Here is a 21,417-nt window from a genome sequence, read left to right as displayed (position 1 = left end):
ACTCAGGTCTCCCTTGAAAATTAGATCTTAGTCTCAATGGGATTAAATAAAGGTTATAAACACACTCTAACTGCCTATTCTGATAATGTGTAGTGTATACGAACATCCAGGTACACAGATATTATTTAGATGTAAGCAAACATTAAATACACATGCAAGAGTTGGATCACACCAGTATATAAATGTTGTACACAGCTGCACAAATCATTATGCCCATACGTGGATACGATCAAATACACCCACCTACACGCACACACACACACACACACACACACACACACACACACACACATAAAAAAAACGGAGAAAAAAACCCCTGTGCATTGCATGGCCAGCTGCTGCCACATGAGAGGAACTCTCCGTGTGAAAGTGTTCCAAAGGGAAAATAACACACACACACACACACACACACACACACACACACACACACACACACACACACACACACACACACACACACACACACACACACACACACAAACAATGCTGGTTTGCAGTGGGAAGAACTGGTACAAATGTTCCATGAAAACAGTTCCCATGACTTGTTGGTTATGGTCTGCCATCACAATGCCTGGTGCTTTGAATGTTTGTGTGTGTGTTTTTCACCTAACAAATAGCAGAGCCAAATGATACCCATCAGTTGACCTGTATGTCCAAGCCTCATTTTGGTAGTCCCCTGATCTCTTCTCTAGTACAACTGCATTCCCCCCCTCCAGAAGATGAGCTTTCCATTTAGAAGAGTCCATAAATTTTCCTCTCGTGCTACTGGTCAAGTGTCAAGATACGTCATAATCTAAAAGGCAGATTGTGCTGATCACATTGGGGATTTTTTGCCTTTATTTGATAGTGACCTGTGGTAGATAGGAAACGGGAAGAGAGAGCAGTATGACATGCAATGGCTGGAAGTGAACCAGCAACTGATGCAACCATGCAGCAATGTGGTATGTGCTGTAATAGTTCAGCTACCAAGGTTTTCCAAGGAAATAAACAAATTTTTATCAAGCATCCACCACAGAACAAACCTCAGAATTGCAAAATCCAAACAGTGATGGGGTGTAATACATATTTTAGCCTTTAGGGGCCACTAGTGAGGATTTAGTGTGATGCCTATTCTAATTTTGTATTAGTTGTCCAAGATAAACAAAACAAAACGGAGTCAAAGTGTTTTACGGGTGGGTATAAGTAGGAAGCCATGAGAAAAGTCTAAAATAGCAGGGCAGGATTAGACTGGCATTAAAGGAAGAGAAGGACAAACTCCAAAGAGGACTGAAAATAAAATGAAGATGAAAGGAAAACAAAATCTAAAATTTGTGTGAGTAAACACAGATCCAGTCCCAAGGACAAACCCTGCAGTACCCTAAAATTCAATAAAGAGTCTTACTTCTATTTATGTGTGCATACACACACACACAAGGCATAAAAAATAGACACACACCAAAATGGATGAGTGAAAAGCTTCTCACCAAAGCAGCGATGATTACAGCACATGGGAAACCACCCCCACCACATTTCCTTTTCCACCTTCTGCAATCTCTTTCCTCTCTTCCTCTTCTCTCTCCTTGATATACTCATTTTCCTCTTTGTTTTCAATACTTTCCCCCTTCCTCTCTTTCATTTCTTCAGCTGTTTTTCCAACTCCAACCTACTTGTCTTGTCTTCTACCCCCCCTCTCCCTCCTGTCTTTCCTTTCCATGTCTCATCCTCCCTCCTTTTTAATCTCACTTTCCTCTCTTTTCCTTACTTTCCTCCAATTACCAGCAGAGGAAGAGCAAACCAAAGTCAGCTGTATACCATTTCCTCTAATTCAGCACAAACTTCCTCTCTGAGGTCACTTCCTTTGCTGCTTTGACACCCTTATTGTCTTTAGACACACTCACCCCCACACACGCTTGCTATTCTTTGCAATTCAGCCACCCTTGTAACCCCTATGCACCACTAACATCCACAAATAAAGTCACACATCAGCTCTTTTTGTTATCACATGAAGATATAAGACTCCACATTCCACTGATTTTTTTTTTCATCACTGGTGAAGACAAAACAAACACACGGTGTATGATGGCAACATCAGCTGGACAAATGCTAAGGTGCAACCGAGACCAGATGAAACATGCAGATCAATTTCAAATTTCAAAGTTCAAGGGGGCCTGTTGTGAGTATAATGATAAGACTTATTTTTAAACTTTGTTCTCCCACTTCCCTCCTGTACATCCTCTATATCCCACCTCCTTGACTCTCCTCTTCCATCATATATTCACATAGTTTCTCTTTTCTTTACTCCATCAATCCTCCTTGATGTCTCTCTGTTCCTCTTTCTTTTCTGTACCCCCCCTTCCCTCTTTCTTTTTGAGCTGCAGTCTGGGCAGGTCAAGACACGTCTTTAGCCTTGTTGTGCTCCAGTTAAAGCAGAGCAGTGAGGTGTGTCCACCCTCCTTCTAGATTTTGGTATCTTGAGGTGTCTCCACACAATCTCCATTCACTAAATCTGATGCGATCAGGCCCTCTGGACCAGAGAGAGGTCAAGTATGAGATTACTGGATGATATAGGTATTTGCAGGCATAGAGAAGGTTTAAAGAAACTTGTAAACATACAAATAGCATGATATACTTGTGAAGAACTTTGCTGTTATTTCCATAGCCTTTAAAGCTGCTCTAATAAAAAAATTCAATGTTGTAATATTGATTACAGATGAAATGAATGTATAATGTGAAAGCAGGTTAAAAGACATAAAGCCACACACCAATCATGCCAATGAATTAAGTAACATTTTAGCATTCTCATTTTTGAGATAATGATATTGTTGCATATGATTACTCAACACAGGAAAGAGGTGTTAGCATCGAGGATAAGAACTACCCAAATACACAAAAATCCATGTGACATCTGTTAAAATTTACAGAGCTTCTTTTTGCCAATTCCACTACAGCTACAATGGAGTTTGATGGCAAAATATTTTATCATCTATGTGAATAATTAGAATCTGTTTTTACTGTCAGCCTACACACAAAGTGCAAGGATGTCTTTCAAGTTTGCAATTTGGTTCTGATGTTCAACAATCAAACTACAAGAGCAACTCTTTACTTAACAGTAAAACATTCTCTAGCACCTTTGTGGGAGGACATTTTCCGTCACAAATGCAATCTGAGAGATATAGGCATTCTTGTAAATATAGGTAATCAATGAGTAACATGTGAGGCAGACTGAGGGAAAGTGAACTTCAAAATGTCATCATAAACTAACTCCTTGAATGGAATGAATGCTTTCCAAGGTGATTTTTTCCTTTTAAGGGAAAGTTGACCAATGGGACTGCATCCTAACCAAGCAGCCCTGACCTACTTTTAATACTAACTTTAATTCTGAATCTGGTGTACACCTGACCTAGCCCTTTAAATGACAGATCAGCTAAAACAACATCATAAATGTTTTTAAAATCACAAGGACACAAGTACATGAAGGTGCACGCGCACACAATCTCTCTTTGATCCCATCTGTAGAACAGCTGAGTCTCCCCAAAACGCTCAGTTTGCCTTGTATCTAGAGACAGAGATGGATTGGAGACACAGAGAATATAGGGTGAGTGAAAAAGAGAGAGTGATGGAAGATAGAGAGAGGAGTCATAAAACCAGAAGGAATGATACAGCATTCTCAGACTGTTTCATCTCATCCTTTTATTTTCTTCATCCCCTGCTTTCATCCCTCTGTCGAATCCCTCCTCTTTTTCTATTTCCTCTACATCTGTTTTTTCTTTCTTTCTGTTTCAATTACCTTCTGCGTTATTGTTGCAGTCTGTTTCTGTTGCAGTCCGCATTCTCATGGCCACATCTCGGGACAAAATCCAATTGTTGTTAATGTCAGTGAGTTGGAACAGATTTTTTAGTGCACAGGGAAGGTTAAGTTATTTGTGTGTGTGTGTTTCTTTTATACAACAAAAAATCTAAAGCAGTAAGCTCATGAATTTGGAAAATGTCATTTTCTTCACTTCTACAAATTACTATTTTACTGTTAGCTCTTGGGTTAAAGCTTCAATATGGCAGATTTCCAGATAAAAATAATCCTGTTATTTGCAATGCTTGAAATAATGCTCAAGCTATTGTGGTTACTTTGGAGTTGGGAACTGAGTTTGGCCACTAAGATAAGGGTATCAACAACAACAGCAGCTACGTCAGAAAGCACAGAAGATTGCAACATGCAACAGACCTACAGTATCATTAGGATTGTTCTTTACTACGTTTAAAGCAGATCTTCAATGTTGGCCATGAAGGCAGGCATCTCCTCAAGGTGATGGTTATGGACTGTGCTATAAACCTGACATTCTAATGGAGATGAGGGTGTGATTGATGATACATTTAGCGCTAGTCATGACTGTTGAACTGTCTGTAGTCTTGCTACAGAAACATTGGTCTGGTTTAATGAGCAAAAGACAACAGAGCACTGTATGAATTCCAGGCTCTGAAGAGAGCACATCAGTCTGGTCAACGTCTTTGCATACCCTTTTCTAGGCTACATGACAGACTGGGATTGTTACATCTACCTGAATATGTTACGATTGTAGACACAAAAAGTTGCATTAAATTGTAGAAACATTTCTATTTCTAATTCTGTTTGCATCTGTTTCCATTTTTTGCAACATGGCCAGCTCCTAATGAAATGACTCTGTGGGTGTTACATAATCAGTGACTTCCAAAATGCTGGTTTTGAAAATGTTTTCCAAAACCAACCAAAAGTATAAATTATGTTCATGTGCTTAACATCTGTCTATTGTATAGTGTTCATGTGCCTGTTTGAGTTTGGGTGTCACATACAGTACGCATGTCAGCATTCGTGCTTGATTAACCAGTCATTCCATTTCCCAAACTGTTCAGATTAACACTATGCTCTTTAAAATGTGACTAAATGGAGTCACTTGTTCATCACAGGATCTCATTTCCCTTTGTGTTTGTCTCTTTCTTTTCATTTATATGAAGTCAAAACGTCTTCTTCTTTCTTCTCATCTCTGTCCATTTATATCTGAATACCTGCATCTTATTTTAAAACTCTTTCCCACATGATTTCCTCTCTCGCTCTCTTGAGGTGTTTAATCTGTTATTTAAGCATTAAATGCTGTATCTCTGCCCGTTTTTCTGCTTTGCCTAGTTTCACTCCTCTCTCCGTCTTTATCTCTCTCTTTCTCCATCCCTCTGTCTCTCACTAACATCCCCTCCCCTTACATTCCAGCGTTACCCTCTCCTCCTCCCACCTGACAAAGCCAGCATTGTATCACAGATGCTGTTTAATATGGAGTCCCTCTCTCCCTCTCTGTCCCTCATATAGACAAACCCATAGGGCTAAATGAGGTTATATTCCTCCCTTCTCTTCACTACACTCTATAGTGTCTTCAACAAAACTTGAATCAGTGTAATGTATGTCTAGCCAAGCACACACACCATCACACGCACCATAGACATCAGCATTCCCACACTAATACATGCAGGCCATCCTTCTGACTTTTCATCTCTGCCACTGGTCCATATAGGAAACTAGATTTATTTAATCTTTATGTGTTTTTTGTGTCTTTGATTGTGTGTGTGTTTGTTTCCGTGCATGTGTGTGTTTTGGTGAGAAGCCTGCAAGCTGATTAACACAACTTGACCTTGAGCTCCTGCTAAAACACAGCAAACATCCACCGGCATTGTTCTCCAACTAAAACTTTCTCACACTCCTATTAGTTTTTTTTTTCATTTACCGAAATGCAAGATTCCTCACAGGAAAGAATGTCCATTGTTATTGCAGCTGACTCAACGTTGGAGGAAATCTAAGTTGAATTTCTACTGAGGATGTGTGTGTGTCTTTGGAAAAGCCCAGATTACCTTTGCTGCCATATGCGAGGGATCAACTGATGTTTGGGTTTCTGAGGGGCCGGACATGACAGAGAGACAAGGAGGGATAGTGAACTGGTAGAGGGAGCCACATTAGTAACATAGCTTGCAGGGTGAAATGAACTGTGACAGCTGAGAAGAAAACAGGACGGCAGAAAGATGGACTTTGAGATAACAAGAAAAGCAAACTGAGTGTGTGTGGGAGAGACCAGGGGACAAAAGAAAAGGAAATAGATAAGAGCACAGACTAAAGATTCCAGAGATGAAAGAAAAGGGATTAATGGGGGCCCAAAAACGTTTTGACAAGTTGCACCACTGGCCTATAAATGAAATGTGATCCTATACTGCACAATCTAAGCATTTAAATCAACATTACAGACACCTTTATGCACTACAAACCTTATTTTATTTAGTTTAAAAAAAATCATATATCAGAATGTTTTTGGTCTGGTAATCTAGTAGTTGATAACAGTTTAGATATGTTCCTCTGATGGCAGTTTGTAATACTCTCTATGTTAAGGTTTCACTATTCTAACAATATTAAAGACACATTATGTGTTGCTATTTGGGTATTGTGCAGTGGTTGGACCCACCGAAGACAAATCCACAACCTAATAATCACATTAGGATACTGAACCAGAATATGCAGCATACAACTTGTTTCCGCATAACTGACAGGACCAACTCCACATGTATTATTATTATTATTATTTATTCACTCAAATAAGATGCCAGATCCATTTAGATGCACAGCACCTGATTTATTGCCACACTTTTACACATTTACATACCACAGACCTGCATACTCTTCATCCATACTTCCAATCTGAGATGTTAAAGATCTGGAATAAGGCTAACATTTCTGATGTTGCCTCTTAGTCTGGTTTGTGTTGGTTGATTTCCAAGTTCTAGGCCTGATGATTGGGGAAGCAACATGTTGTGCTTCAATGAACTCACAAGAACTACAGAGTGCGGATTCCTCATCTGAGTCATGGAATAATTTAGGTGTACTAGCTTGTGCCATGTACTGAAGATATTCTCTATGTTTGTGTCAAATGAGGGATGAGGCTTGCTCTTATTGATGCACCAATATCCTACATCCCATTCATAATGAGTTAAAACACTGCTCTGATTTGTTACACGCCTTATGATAACCCTGTGGTACTCACTACTGACCATGGAGGCCAATGCACATACACATATACATAATAATGTAAATAGTATAGTAAAGTATTTTAAAATCTGTAATTTTCTATTATTCTGTGTCTTTATTTTGTCTTTTATCTTCAAAGGACTCACTTAGGCCCACACCTCTGGTTCTATGGTGGGGACTTAGGTAGTTAAGAAACAAACAAAGATTTCTCTGTATTTCATTTACTGAGCAAAATCTGGAAACAAAGTCGGATAAGATTTAGCTTATCATTAATCACTTCAGAAACAAACCCTGTAAAGAACTCCCTCAGCTGTGGATTAAATATTAGTGGCTGTTGAAATGAAAGAGTTAAATTAACTTCCGAATTGAGAAACACACGTATGCCAATTCTGTACATTTTCCCATATACAAGCGCGCTTACCATTACCGAAGCAGGACTGGCCACTTCTGTCATCGTGCAGGAAAGTACGCAATAACGCAGCTGCTCCAAGATCCAGAGTATTGTGGCCTGACAGAACTCTCGGGAATAATCTGTCACTTCTCCCCCTGTTGTGATTACAGTCTCTTTCTTGACAGCGAATACATGCCATGTGCAGCACGGACAACCTATGGATGTCTAGGAAAGACGTTAAATCCTCTGTCACATTCACACGCACACATTCCAAACGCACACAAACGTAAAAAGCCGGCAGCCTCAGCCAATTACGACGTGTGGAGGAATGGAGCAACAGCTGGAAGTGGAGCTAGAGAGGGAAGAAGGGGAGGGAGTCTCTCTCTCTCTAACACACCGAGACGCACACACACACACACACACAAACACACACACAAACACACAGAGAGCATAATGTGCAGGTGTTAACAGACCACCTACACTTGACCTCTCATTCTCACTGGCTCAAAGAGAGAAGCCTTTAGGCTGAAAAAGAGTGGGAGAAAAGGGGGAGAGGAGGAGAAAAGAGAGAGACACAGAGAGAGAGAGAACCATTCTTTATGTCCTACTTGGAAGCCATGATAAGAGACCATGATAAGAAACATGTTTGACTAATGATATTACAACAGGAATGTAGTCTAGTCTCCCTTCACAGGACTCCAGTCCTAATGGTAGGTTTTGACTTATTTAGTCTATGGAGAAACATCCAGACTGCTGCACAAACAAACTGGCACAACTCACACAAAACAGCAGGCACTTGGATTCAGTGATAAGGTTAATAGAATTTAAGCATGTACCTACCCAAGCAAAAAAAAACCAAAACTATAAAATACACGTCCCGCCACTACAAACATGACAGGTAAGGTGTCTGGATTGTCAAGGATTATAATGGAGATATAAAAAATGAATGAAAAAACTGACAGCCAGTAGTTGTAGTGAACAGTCACTTTATAATTTTGTAATTTCTAGAATTAACACTTTAACATTTTTGTAAAACTCATGTGGCTTTCAGTTCCATCACACATTGCCTTTATATTGCTACATTACATGAGGAGCTATCTTTATAATTATTAAATCCCATTGGGGTGGCTGTAGAGCGATGATCGCCCACTGATTGGTGATTCCATCCTCCAGTCTGCATTTCAAAGTGTCCTTTGATATGCAAAGTGTCAAAGATTCTGAACCCCACCGCTGTGTGTGAATGATTAGTTTCTGTTTCTGATGAGCAGTTACATGGTATGTAATGTAAAGCGCGAGACAATAAAGGTGCTATACAAGAACAGTCCATTTACTATATGCCTACCTCAGAGGTACAAGATAGACCCAAAGTGAAGGTATCTCTGAAAAGAACATTTGCTCAAGAGAATGCACACACTGTTTCAACAAAATTGTAGTTTAAAAAAAAAAAAACTTACAGAAAACATGTTTCTCCATGAAAACACATATTGGAGTAGTTCTTGTAAAACATGTGCTTTAAAAGCTCATTTATCCTTAAAAATGGTCTATCTAATGCTGCATATGGTGACTGGTGGGTATCCATAAGCAGCAGTCAGCTCTTGACAAAAGTTATGTGCACCATCTGAAAAATCTCAGCTACATGTACTGTCATGCATCAGTCTGAAGACATCATGGAGGCAGGATGCCAGCAGCTCTGTATCAGGGGGAGGTCACTTTATTATGTTTATGCATTCTCCACAATTCATAACAGAGGTTTCATAAAACAAAAACACACATTATGCAGAACTATCATACAAACTAAGACATGCAGAGTTTTGTTTAGGCTATGCACACGGACCACAACTAAAGCTCAATGCATGGTGTCTTCTTATGGCTGGAAAATGGTAACTGTAGTCTTGAAAATGGTCCGCTGGTTAGGACTCAGGCCAAGGAAGGTTTGCGTATACACACACACAAAAGCACATGCACACACATGCATATCCATGGCAGCAGGATTGTCTTATCTTTTGGGCACTGGGAGGATCTCTGTGTGGACAAACAGGAAGAGAGCTTGTGCACCCAGCCCTGCTTCACTTTCTCCACTGCTCCCCAGCTCTCCATGTTTAGATGTCTACTCATCAAGAGAGAGTCAGAAGAGGAGTGCATGTACTCAAGTATGAAGAACAATTTTGATGTACTTGTACTTTACTTGAGTATTTCTATTTTAAACTTTATGCGTCTGTTACATTACATTTCGGAGGAAAATGTTTTTTTTTACTCCACTACATTTACAGCTTTGGTCACTACTTTAAATTTTATACAGAAAATCTACATTAAGTTTCTAAAAGTTGAGGTTGAACTGACAAATGATAATTTAAAGTATGGCAGTTAAAATGAGCTCCAAATAGTAATGTTGTAGTAATGATAATCAGATATACTTGAAGAAGTTTCTGTTGCTTTTAACTAAGTGAAATGATGAATGCGGGATGTTCACTTGTAAAAAAGTATATTGTTTTTTGCAGTGAGATCTTGGTAATTTTACTTAAAGCCCCCCTCCAGTGTATTTTGACATTTGAGGAGTCACTTCCTTACAATGTTGATTACCCACATAGTTGGTGAAATATTTTTTGACAAATAGCTTAATTTTGTGCTCAAAGTTGCAAAAGTTGTTTAGTTGTTAAAACAGGGTTGTGACATATGACAATAGTAATTCCATAAGTGATACGTAATTCTCCAAGTTTGCGCAGGCGCACTGTCATGCCTTGTTAAAAAACTGTGTAAAAAAGTCAGAGCATCAAACATATAAACATCGTTGTGAGCTAGCTAACCAAATTATCATGTAATTTACTTAGAACTTACAGTAGGTATGTCTCTCTGTGTCTGATTGTTGGTTTGTCTTTCTAGCTAAGTTAACTAACTTGTAGTTAGCCAGACAGAGGTTCTTCATTTTATTTTTTAGTTTCCTCCTCTTGGTTTAGTGTGCTGTTCATTTTCATTATGGCATTTGTGCGTGCGGTGTTGGAGGACAGATGACAGAAAACGCGTTGCACTTTCATCTGCCACTTTCTTATATACAGTCTGCAACATGCATTTTACTGACGCCCGTTTTACCAATGCATCGGCAGAGGCAATGGTATCAGAAGTCTTTACATACAGTTCAACAGAGTAATAGACCCCCCACACCCCCGTGGTAAAGTAAGCGCACCATAAAACGTAGTGGGAGTTATCATGTGCAGTGCGTGACAAGACCATCAACTGTATGATTGATAACAGCTGACCCTATTAACCACACCCCCATTCTCTGTTTGAGAAAGTACGTTCACCAAAAACGGCAGTTAAAACTGGCTGGAGGGTGCTTTAAGTAAAAGATCCAAAAACTTCCACCACTGGGCCAGGCCCATAGTGGAATAAGCTTATTGGAAAAATGAATGCTGTCCAGGCTATGACACATATGTTTTTGTCATTACTACATCTATGGAAATTTCTGAAATTTGCCTCCATATGGCAACATGTCATGTGGGCTTTTTGCTGATTTTAGGTCTGGACTCAACATTTACAGATGCATCTTTGGAGCCAAAAGCCCCAACAAAGAGAACAGCTAAATGTTAGCAGGATAAGCCTCCCGGAAAATAGTCTTGCAGTTTCTTTTAACTTTCTTTCTTGTCATGTGTTTCCAGAAGCTACAAAGCTATTATCCCTCCATGGATGCTTGCTAGCATGAGAGCTGCTAAGCATTCCCAGTGACATCACCCCAGAGCCTGTGGGTTTGAGGGGGCCGCCGAATGTTTGACAGAATTCCTGAGTGAATTCCAGAACTCAACAGCGATGTTAGGAGACCCTGCTGTGAGAAATGCAGTCTCATTCAGACAAATCCTGCATCTTACTTTTTAAAAAGGTTTTCAAAGGCTTTCACTTTACTTTTCTGGGTTTGCTACAAGAAAAGGTTGTGAAACAGTGTGTGGGTAAAACTATTTAACCCACATGCATTTAATAACTTCTTAACGACAGATAATTTGATGACAGTGACGCAGTTTGTGGCTCAAGGGTAAGAGAGGTGCGTTTTTATCTGTTTGCAGTGGTCTGGTGCAGTGCCTCTACATGTTTTGTCATGTCTTTTTCTTTCTTTACTCACCCCCCATTCTGTCAGAGGTCAGGTAGTAATAGGAAACAGTGTTATTTGTTTTTACAGCTGGTTCATTACATTAATGACCTGCTCGACTCTAGTCACTGACATTACCTAACTCCAGAGACATAGCACTGGATAATGAACTTAAACTTGGTTTACTCACCAGTGTATTTGCAGATAGGCTGACGTTATAGGCTGACGTAAATGGCTGTCCAAGAATAGTTGCACATCTTTATTTAACAGAAGTTTAAACACAATCACTGCAAGTGTGATGATTTTTCTGCTACTGAAATGCAAAAAAAATCAACTTATTAAAGACTGGAAACAAAATGTGTTTGGCTGATGCAGCTAAGTGAAATCTGCCTCTGATTTATGTGGCAAAATATTCCCACTGTACTATAACTTGTGTTGCGGATGGAGAGGGGAGTGGCGTGTTGAATTTAGGGAGAGAGAAATTACATCCTTACATAATGGGATGGAAAAAACAAGTGTAGTTGCAGACTCAGTTGGACCATGGTGCCTAGCAGGAGCAAAAATCGTTTTGGAGAAGTGTGTGTCAATGTTTGCTCCACTTTGGGCAGAGAATGTTTGTGGAATAACAGAATCTTGACTGGCAAATACAGTTTTATTTCTTTAGGACTCTATTAACTCTATTAATGTGGCAGGTCATGCTTGAGTTGTCATCTTCTCCTTCGAAACCTGGGAAGCCAACAGGGATACAGAGGGGTGAGAGAGAGAGAGAGAGAGAGAGAGAGAAAGAGGACCGATCCAAACAACAAAGGAATGCCCTCCATCAGTTGAAGCTGCTGTTCTCAGCTCTTCCACTTGCCTGCCGTGGTATGTGTAATTACTCTACAATTAAAGTGCCTGTGCGTCTCTGTGTGTTGGTGTGTGTGCGCCTCGCAGTGCTTGGTGACCACACTCATCCATGTCAACAATGTGGCCTTAACAGAACAGGCAATTTTTACACAAGTGACTCAGGGAGTGAAGGGCAGAGTTGTTATTAAAAGAAAGCGTTCCAGTTAGATAATACTGCTGCAGAAGGAAAGAAACAGCTGTTCAGATAACTCTCTCTGCCTCCTCCATTTTCTATTATTCCAACTGAAAGATCTCTTTCGTTCTTCTCCGCTCTCTAACTGCCTCTGCTTTCTAAATACCTTTCGTCTTCTTCCTCCGTCTCTCTCTCCTCCTCTCTTTCCTTACTCTGACCACAGGAATGCAGGACGACTGTCGCCGCAGTACTGTCTATGTCATGCATAGTAATCACCAGGCCCACAAGGCACACACACAAACACCGTAACACACATTGACGCAGATACACACACAAAACACTTCAGACAAAAAAATTCTTTGGCCATTTCATTTCTTCATGTAGTACACAGGGTCTGTTTTCTTTTTATTTCTATTTCTGCATGTGTAGTTAAAAAATGGAAGTGAAAAAATACTATAAACAAAAACATTTATAGATGTGTATACAGTATCTCACAAAAGTGAGTACACCCCACACATTTTTGTAAATATTATATATATATTATTATTATTATATCTTTTCATGTGACAGCACTGAAGAAATGACATTTAGCTACAATGTAAAATAGTGAGTGTACAGCTTGTATAACAGTGTAAATTTGCTGTCCCCTCAAAATAATACATCACCCAGCTATTTATGTTGGCAACAAAAGTGAGTACACCCCTAAGTGAAAATGTCCAAATTGGGCCCAAAGTGTCAATATTTTGTGTGGCCACCATTATTTACCAGCACTGCCATAATCCTCTTGGGGATGGAGTTCACCAGAGCTTCACAGGTTGCCACTGAAGTCCTCTTCCACTCCTCCACAACGACATCAGCTGGTGGATGTCAGAGACTTTGCGCTCCTCCACCTTCTATTTGAGGATGCCCCACAATTGCTCAATAGGGTTTAGGTCTGGAGACATGCTTGGCCAGTCCATCACCTTTACCCTCACTGCAAGGCAGTGGTCGTCTTGGAGGTGTGTTTTGGGTCGTTATCATGTTTGAATATTGTACTGTGTCTCTGAAGGGAGGGGATCATGCTCTGGTTCAGTATGTCGTTCAGTATGTATGTTGGCATTCACGGTTCCCTCAGTGAACTGTAGCTCCCCAGTGCCGGCAGCACTCATGCAGACCCAGAACATGACAATCCCACCACCATGCTTGACTGTAGGCAAGACACACTTGTCTTTGTACTCTTCACCTGGTTGCCGCCGAACACACTTGACACCATCTGAGCCATATAAATTTATCTTGGTTTCATCTGACCACATGACATGATTCCAGTAACCCATGTCCATAGCCTAGGCCATCTTTATGTAGAGCAACCATTCTTTTTTTTCAGATCCTCAGAGAGTTCTTTGTCATGAGGTGCCATGTTGAACTTCCAGTGACCAGTATGAGGGAGTGTGAAAGATATAACACCAAATTTCACACTCGTGCTCCCCAGTCACACCTGAGACCTTGTAACAATAACGTGTCACATGACACCGGGGAGGGAAAATGGAGAAGTGGGCCCAATTTGGCCATTTTCACTTAGGGATGTACTCACTTTTGTTGCTAGCCGTTTATACATTAATGGCTAAGTGACGTGTTATTTTGAGGGGACAGCAAATTTACACTATATACAAGCTGTACACTCACTACTGTACATTGTTACAAAGTGTCTTTTCTTCAGTGTTGTCACATGAAAAGATATAATCAAATATTCACAAAAATGTGAGGGGTGTACTCACTCTTGTGAGATACTGTATGTGTGGATACACGTGTTTAATGTGAATTCTGGCACAGGTTCCACACATATTTGGCTTTCCTTCTACAATTCCCCCCCAAAAGGTGATACTATTTGCATCTCTAGTTAAACTATACCGTCCAAATATAAGTACTGAGACAGTGTTGGCACATTGGGCTCCCCTTTCACAATGCGTGACTTTAACATAGAAACAAAAATACTCAAAAAAACTGCAGCCCATACTTTCCCCTTCCCCTTCATTTCAATATAAGAAAAAGTACATAATTAAAAACCCAACTTTAGCTCAATTATTATTTGCAATTATTAGTGAAATGCAAAGTAAACTAATTCCATTGCCATTGTGCCGAGCGTTTAACAAAATATTTCAGTAGTCTTAGTAGTCTGTAAACCAAATATATGTCCCAATCACTTTTCATTCAAGTACCTAGTATGATGTCGGTACCTGAAACACTTACAGTGCTTAAATACATACAGTGTTAAAAAGTGTGTGATCCTTGATTACACTACAATTTGAAACAAAATCTGTGAAAAAAGCACAAAGCAAAAGGATGGACACATGTCCAGTTTTCCCCCAAAAGGGAATGTAGGAAAAGAAATTTAGAAATGAAGCCAGAGCTGCGATATGACTGATTTGGTCAACCCACTGGGTATGCCCTGTGTTCTGTGATCTGAGCTCCAGATTCTTTCCCTCTTTTGGACATTTTGAATGATACTGGGGCTGAGAGAGTCAGCTGCAACCAAAACTGTTTTACGTCCTATGTATCTTACTGCTGGAGGAAGTGGAGGAAGCCTTATCAGCTAAAATAGAAATAGAAATAGTTATTTGCTAGATAACAATCAAATTTTCTTATTAAAGTCACTAATTTAATCAAATACATTATTATTAAAAACTAACTTCATAGAGTGATTTTACAAACCAAGTCCCAGGACTCCAGCATTATGCATGAAATATTATCCAACAATGGTGGAAGAATCTGCAATCCGACTTCCAGCCTCCGTCCCACTGTGGGTTAGCACACATTTGTCCTGTTGTGCAAACATGTGTTATCTTGGTTTGCAGTCCTGCTCAGACAACAGCAGGTTGTTGAGTTTGATTACAATGTTGGCAAAGTCAGTGAGCTCCACAAAGTCAGAGGTGATGATGTTGACCCCGTCCACCCCTGGCCTCTGAGCCTCAACCCAGGACATGATGGCGGGCAGGTTTCTGGAGCCACAAAAGAAGAACCATTATATTAGAAGGCAAACAACTGCACCAATTTTTGTGTTACAGCAAATATCCTGTCAGTTGAATTTCAATTTAAACTGATTCCCGGACCTTGCAAGCATGCTCTGAATATCCAGGGCCAAGTTTCTGTCTCTGTATGTTTTATAGTTATGGCTATAACGTTGCCAAACTTTAATCAGTTGTTCCTTAGCTGAATGTCTAGAAAATTTGTTGATAAGGGTTTGAGATAAATTGTGGGAGAAAAAAAGTGGGAGAAACTGTACATGGTGGAAAAAAACGTTAAAGGGAGTTATGTTTGTATCTGTGTCTGTTAGTAAGAGTCTACTTTGCTACTATTGTTCCAATGCCATTGCTTTGCATTCAAACACTTTCTGTTTTGGTTCCTGGCTGGCCAAAACGCACACACACACAAACGCCATGACTCTGTAGCTGTATCACTTCTAACACCCTTAAATTCTCCACTATGCTTGAGCCGCCAGCAGAACAAAACCAGGAAGTCAGAATGTTTATCAAGCAGTGATAAACAATCCCATTTCCTTGGAAGTACAAAATTAGGCCACCTCCTGTCTCGCCACAGCGTTCAGGAGTGTTATATACCCCAGCACCAGTGGCTGTTTCTCTCACATGTAGGGTATGGTGGGTATGTACTCTAAGTCAGGATTTCCCCTGTCATTTCCACTTATACTTGGCTCAGCAAGCTAGATGACTGCTAAAGTTTGTGCAAATAATTTAGTCCTTCCTTAGGAAATAAGATCTCTTATCTGAGAGATGAAATGTGTTTCTATTTGATCTTCTATAGTTTGGAAATGGATTAGTAGGATTATAGCTTATCCTCCTATAGTGAATTATATACTGAAATAAACCAGTGAAATGACTATTGATGATGAATATTGTAACAGATAAGCCAAAAATAAAGATGCTTAGAGTTTTTATAGAGGTATAGTCGATCTGTTATGTTATGCAGAAGAAAAACAGTCATCCACACATCGTTGTAGAGAGTATGAGGTCTTAGAGGCATAACTTGTGTTATTAATTTTGTCACACAACGGTCAGCATTGTAAAGTGATATCATGTCACGTCACTATGGGCTTTATTTAAATGTAATCGTGCTAATTCAACGACAAGTGAAAAATTGTATGTAGTATAGCTGCAACTAAGGTGCAAAAGAGCTGGCTTAAGTGGAATATAAATCGGAGGGTGCAGTGATTATTCTACACTCTCAGCCAGTAACATTATTGGTCTCATTCCTGAGCCAATCACAGGGAAGCTTGACAACAATAGCTCAAAATATTTTCTTCTTTCAGGGGTCTTTGCAATGTTGACAAACCTCTTTTTTGCTGGCAATTACAACATTTACTGCCCTCTACTGGCCACAGATTAAAGTACTGTAAACACATGGAGATGAGCATAAGAGAAGAGGGCAAGGTTCTAAAGATGCATGAGCAGATACACACTCACGCACAGGCTGGATTCCTAAATCTTAGTGTTTCAAAGCAAGTTATATTTTAAAGTGATGTGATCGAAACCACCAAATCATCACTACGAGATCACAGACTAGATCAGAATAGATCCAGGTCCTTTAGTCTGTTTTCTCTGTTAAAATAAAGTTATAATATAATAAAATATCCACAATATTCCACCACACCTCCCCGAGACACAGCCTCCTAAAAACACCCAACTTTGTCACTGACCTCTCCACCAGGTAGGTGCGTAGCCCCCAGACCAAGCCCTTGGCCACGGTGTTAACCCTGGGTGTGAGGATGGCCTGAGACACGTGGAAGGAGCCCTGCTTGGCTCTTTCCTTCAGTGTAGTTTCCAGGAACTAGACAGGAGAATGTCAAACACAACCAATCTAATTTAAGTTACCCCATAATTAGAGACATAGCTTGTGTAATTTAATGTCTCAAAAGGAAAAAATAAATAAACTTTAAAATACTGAGGAAATAAACAGGGAGCAGGTGTGCTGTTGAGTTTAGCATGGAAAGAGGAAGATGAAGAGGAAAGGAGTTGAAGGAGGAGAGGAAACAAAATGCAGTGGTGAACTTAAGAGTTAAATTTTCTATTATAACAAAGAAAGTCAAAGGAATGATAAACTGCTTATTTCTTTAGGTAGAATAAAAATAGTGAATCGATATCTGTATTGATTTTGCACTTAATGAAATAAAATAAACGTGTATACTGATAGGCCTCTGTGCTGGTGAGTCGTTCTCTCAGCCTGGATGTTGTTTTCTGACCTGTATGAGCTTGTTGGGCTGGGTGGTGTTTGCCCATGGAGCAGGGATCTTGTTGCCAGGCCACATGACAGAGATGCCCTGTCCTGATGGATGGTGGTAGAAAACAAGCACCTGAGGGGAAAGATCAGAATCAGAATTGATGCCAAAAATGATGATGAGTAGATACCTTTAAAAGGCCACACAAATGCTGCTCAAATTACATTAATGTTGTTAATGAGGAAAAAGTCCCTTGTTAAAGTAAATATCAGGTCATGAGAATGATTTTAGCCCAGTATTTGCAGTAATATATACACATTTTTACAGTGTTGTATAATTGGAAACTCAGCTGTACTTTATGTGTACTTGACAGAAAACTCATCTTGTCTTTTCCAATGCCACTTAGAACAAGAAAGATAGTTATAGGTTGCCCTTCACAGCTGGTAATTCAGCAGATCTCTCCTCTTCCACTCTTACTCTTTACTGTTCCTCCCCTGTTTGCTCTGCACTCCCTCTCTCCCCTTCCCCTTTGCCAACTAAGCCAGTCACAGATTAGGGTCATAGGAACAGGAGTTCAGCTGATAGTATTTGAATGACACACAGACATGCACTTAGAACCATGCAGACATAACATTAAGATGCACATGGAGCTTGTCATGTCATATATGTCCACAATGTGTATGTATTAAAGTAGGATGAAGAAAGAACTAAACTAAGAGTAAGTGGGAGATGAGGAAATCAAGGAGTGATAGGAAATGTGAAAGAATGGTGGAGATTGAAAAGCGGGTGGGGTTAGTTTGAGATAAGTGGAGCAAAGAGGGAGACATGTAGGGAAGCTGGAGGAGGCAGAGAAATGGAAAGAGAGTGTGAAGAAAGGATCAAAGCTAAATACCATGAAAGAAGGATCGGTGGAACAAGCGTTAATGGGATGACGCTCACCACTAATTCCTGTCCAGCAGAGTCACAGGTGGCAGGGATTACCTTACACAGGGGTTGAGTGGGCCGTCCAATAAACGCACACCTTTTACTTGTACATGTATATGTATGTGCACATATGTGGCATGCATTCCCTCACATATGCAGGTGCACATAAACACAATCAGTAGAGTACCTTTAAGTGCCTAGATGCTGATGCACATCTTCCATCTCCTACACTAGACTTGCTAGCTCAGATGGAAAGAGATGAAAATAGCTTTCTATGTTACGATTAATAAAATTTAAATGGGCTGAGTTCACTGGTGTTCCAATACAAAAAGACCTTAAGCAATGCTGCACGTCCATTTTCACTGATGCATCCTGATCTCACCTGGTATTTCTTTTCCCAGAGGTAGTCCAGAGTGATGCTCTCCACTGCACAGTGTTTACAAAGCTTGCTGCCAAACACTTCCTGGAGCATGTTGATGAGGTACACATGATGCTCTGCGTCCATCTCATAGTAGTGGTTAAAGTCTAGTAACACTACCTAAATCAATAAAACATCAAAATAACCAGTCAGTAGGTCAAATCTATAGATCTATGGTCATGCTTTTGTATCTGTGCAAAATCCAATTAAAAGTGCTTCTCACCTCTTTCCTGTGCCTGCTTAAGAAGGAGTTAATTTCTAACAAGCCATCCCGCACCTTGTGGGAGTGAGTGAAAGGATGGATATCACTATCAACTATACAGGCTTAATATTTTACAGTCCATCTCATGACACACTACTTGTAGCAAAACACTGTGTCATGTATGGGACGAGCACATGTCCGCATGACCCATTTCAGGAGAGGGATGTTTACAACTAAACTCGCAACCTTGGATCCCTGTTCCTGGATATCAGTCCCACTACTAACAACATCAGCTGGAAACTAGAACAAAATGAGTGACAGCATTACTGCTCATGCTGTTAAATGAGACAAAACAAAGGAGAATCGCATGAATAAGCTGAACCATTTGCAGCAATATTCAAATGTGATCATTAGAGGACTGGGGCCATCTGATCAAGAAACTTATTACACTATTGGAATGTGACAGATTTTAGGGGTTAAACACAATAAGAAAGCACGAGTAGGCAGGCACAGTAGCCACAATGATAAGCATTTAAATGTCAGTAAACTACACCACTGCTCACCTTGTGGCCAAACAGGCCATGGATAAAGTAGATCTCATTTCCAGGCTCCCCTGGTTTGGAGGAGACCCTGAGATCAAAGTAGCGGATTCCTGCATCCAGCTGCTCTCTAAATGTCAGATTCTAGGAATACAGACATGATATATTACAATATTACAACTGGCTACAAAACCCAACACATCTGTTATGCTGTAAAATGAACTGACTTTCAAAATCTGCCCAGAATATGTCACTTTATATGTCAACTGTAAGATGCCAGTCTCCCCATATGGTTGGATACCTGGGTCATGGACCACTTCACCATGACTTTCTTGGCTAAGACGCTGAACATGGTGGCCAGGTATTGCACAAATGCCTTCTGATCGGGGCCCACCGGGGCATGCACGTCCACCCAGAAGGTAAAAGAATCGTGAGACCCTGGAAGAGGGATGATTACAAAATCGAAAGGAAAACTGAACAAAAACATAAAAACAGATGATGTAGCATAGGTAAAGTACAAAAATACATTGACAGAAGAAGGAATGTAAAAGAGGAGAAGGGGAGAAGGGAAGAACAAAGGGTCAGTGTAAAAAGCAGATTAAGATGCAGCAGAAATCAACAGAAAATTAAAGGATGAAGCTAGAGCTGTATGAAAGAAAGTGATAAAGGTGGAATGCTATTTTTTTTTTTTTTTTTAGCATACATAGATATGACTTGGTTACTTCCACATAGCTTTGTTGGCATCCTTTCAAACTTCACAGTGGTATAAATCCAGGTGTGATGGACAGATGGATACGCAGAGGAGAGACCCCAAACATCTTTACGCACGACGCGGCTCACCTGGCACGGCGAGGTGTTTGAGGGGCATGGCACTGAGCTTGGAGGGGAGCGAACCCATCCAGTCGGCATTGACATTGCCGATCCCGGCAGGTCGGGTCTTCATGTCAGAAACGGCCCGTCAACAAAACCCTCTCAGGAAACCGCTCTCTGGTGCAGATGCAACCTCTGCGACGTATTCCCGTGCGCTCCCGACAGGTAAAAACTACCGTAGACCATCTTGTAAATGACACTGTTAATCATACATATGCCACCGGTTCAAAACGCATTTTCGACTCGCAACCAGTTCGAGTGTATGAATTGTGACCCGTTCCCTTTACCGGTAAGCAAACGCACGCGCTGTGTTCCAACCGGCGAACCGGGCATCCATTGACAAGACCGGCGGAGGACTAACGACCGAGATAATCCTCTTAGAGCACAATTCCACTCGTTATCTCCCCTTCTCTTGCTTCTTGGCTTAACCTGTGTGTGTGAAGACCATTACCCCGTGAACACACGCAAACACACTAAACATAGCCTACAGAAAAGCAACAGATGGGAAAGTTGTCCTGATTGTGGGCTAAGTTTTTTTTTGTGGCCTAATTTTTTTGTGGTTCAGATTCAGCAAACCGTGATGATAGGCTCATAAATCATTGATCAGTTCATATCTGATTTGTGACCGCCGAGGTGATGGGGATGACATACCTAACACTCAGTGTTTCTACATTAGGGCTGACATCAAAACCTCTGCGTGTTCAGGTGTTGATATTTTATTCTGTTAATGAATTCATAACTTTTATTGGGCCTGATGAAAATGCC

At 40.4% G+C, this 21,417-nt stretch overlaps 2 protein-coding genes across 5 annotated transcripts in view; both read right to left on the bottom strand.

Moving 5' to 3' along the window:
* The window catches only part of phldb2b (pleckstrin homology-like domain, family B, member 2b), a 43,671-nt gene extending 35,859 nt beyond the window's left edge, over positions 1-7,812 (bottom strand). For 2 of the 4 annotated variants that reach the window (XM_038725917.1, XM_038725926.1), the window contains exon 1: positions 7,431-7,791. In XM_038725917.1, coding sequence (XP_038581845.1) covers positions 7,431-7,463 — 33 coding nt within the window. In that variant the 5' untranslated portion in view covers positions 7,464-7,791. Of the gene's footprint in view, positions 1-7,430 lie in introns of all 4 variants that reach the window. The other 2 variants (XM_038725946.1, XM_038725934.1) reach the window with 2 other exon arrangements.
* A 7,073-nt stretch (positions 7,813-14,885) lies between these two features.
* plcxd2 (phosphatidylinositol-specific phospholipase C, X domain containing 2) lies at positions 14,886-21,201 on the bottom strand. The gene is made up of 8 exons (XM_038714479.1): positions 20,623-21,201; positions 20,084-20,220; positions 19,807-19,926; positions 19,265-19,318; positions 19,006-19,161; positions 17,724-17,834; positions 17,181-17,311; positions 14,886-15,468 (listed from the first exon to the last, which is right to left on the bottom strand). Exons 1-8 carry the CDS (start codon positions 20,723-20,725, stop codon positions 15,309-15,311), a joined length of 972 nt encoding a protein of 323 aa, XP_038570407.1. The 5' UTR covers positions 20,726-21,201; the 3' UTR covers positions 14,886-15,308.
* Between the last annotated feature and the right edge of the window lie 216 nt (positions 21,202-21,417).

This window comes from Micropterus salmoides, unplaced genomic scaffold (assembly GCF_014851395.1).
Source record: "Micropterus salmoides isolate LMB-PRFRI ecotype aquatic unplaced genomic scaffold, ASM1485139v1 Ms_hic_scaffold_1, whole genome shotgun sequence".
Lineage (NCBI taxonomy): Eukaryota > Metazoa > Chordata > Actinopteri > Centrarchiformes > Centrarchidae > Micropterus > Micropterus salmoides.
This window is presented reverse-complemented; position numbering and strand designations above follow the sequence as displayed.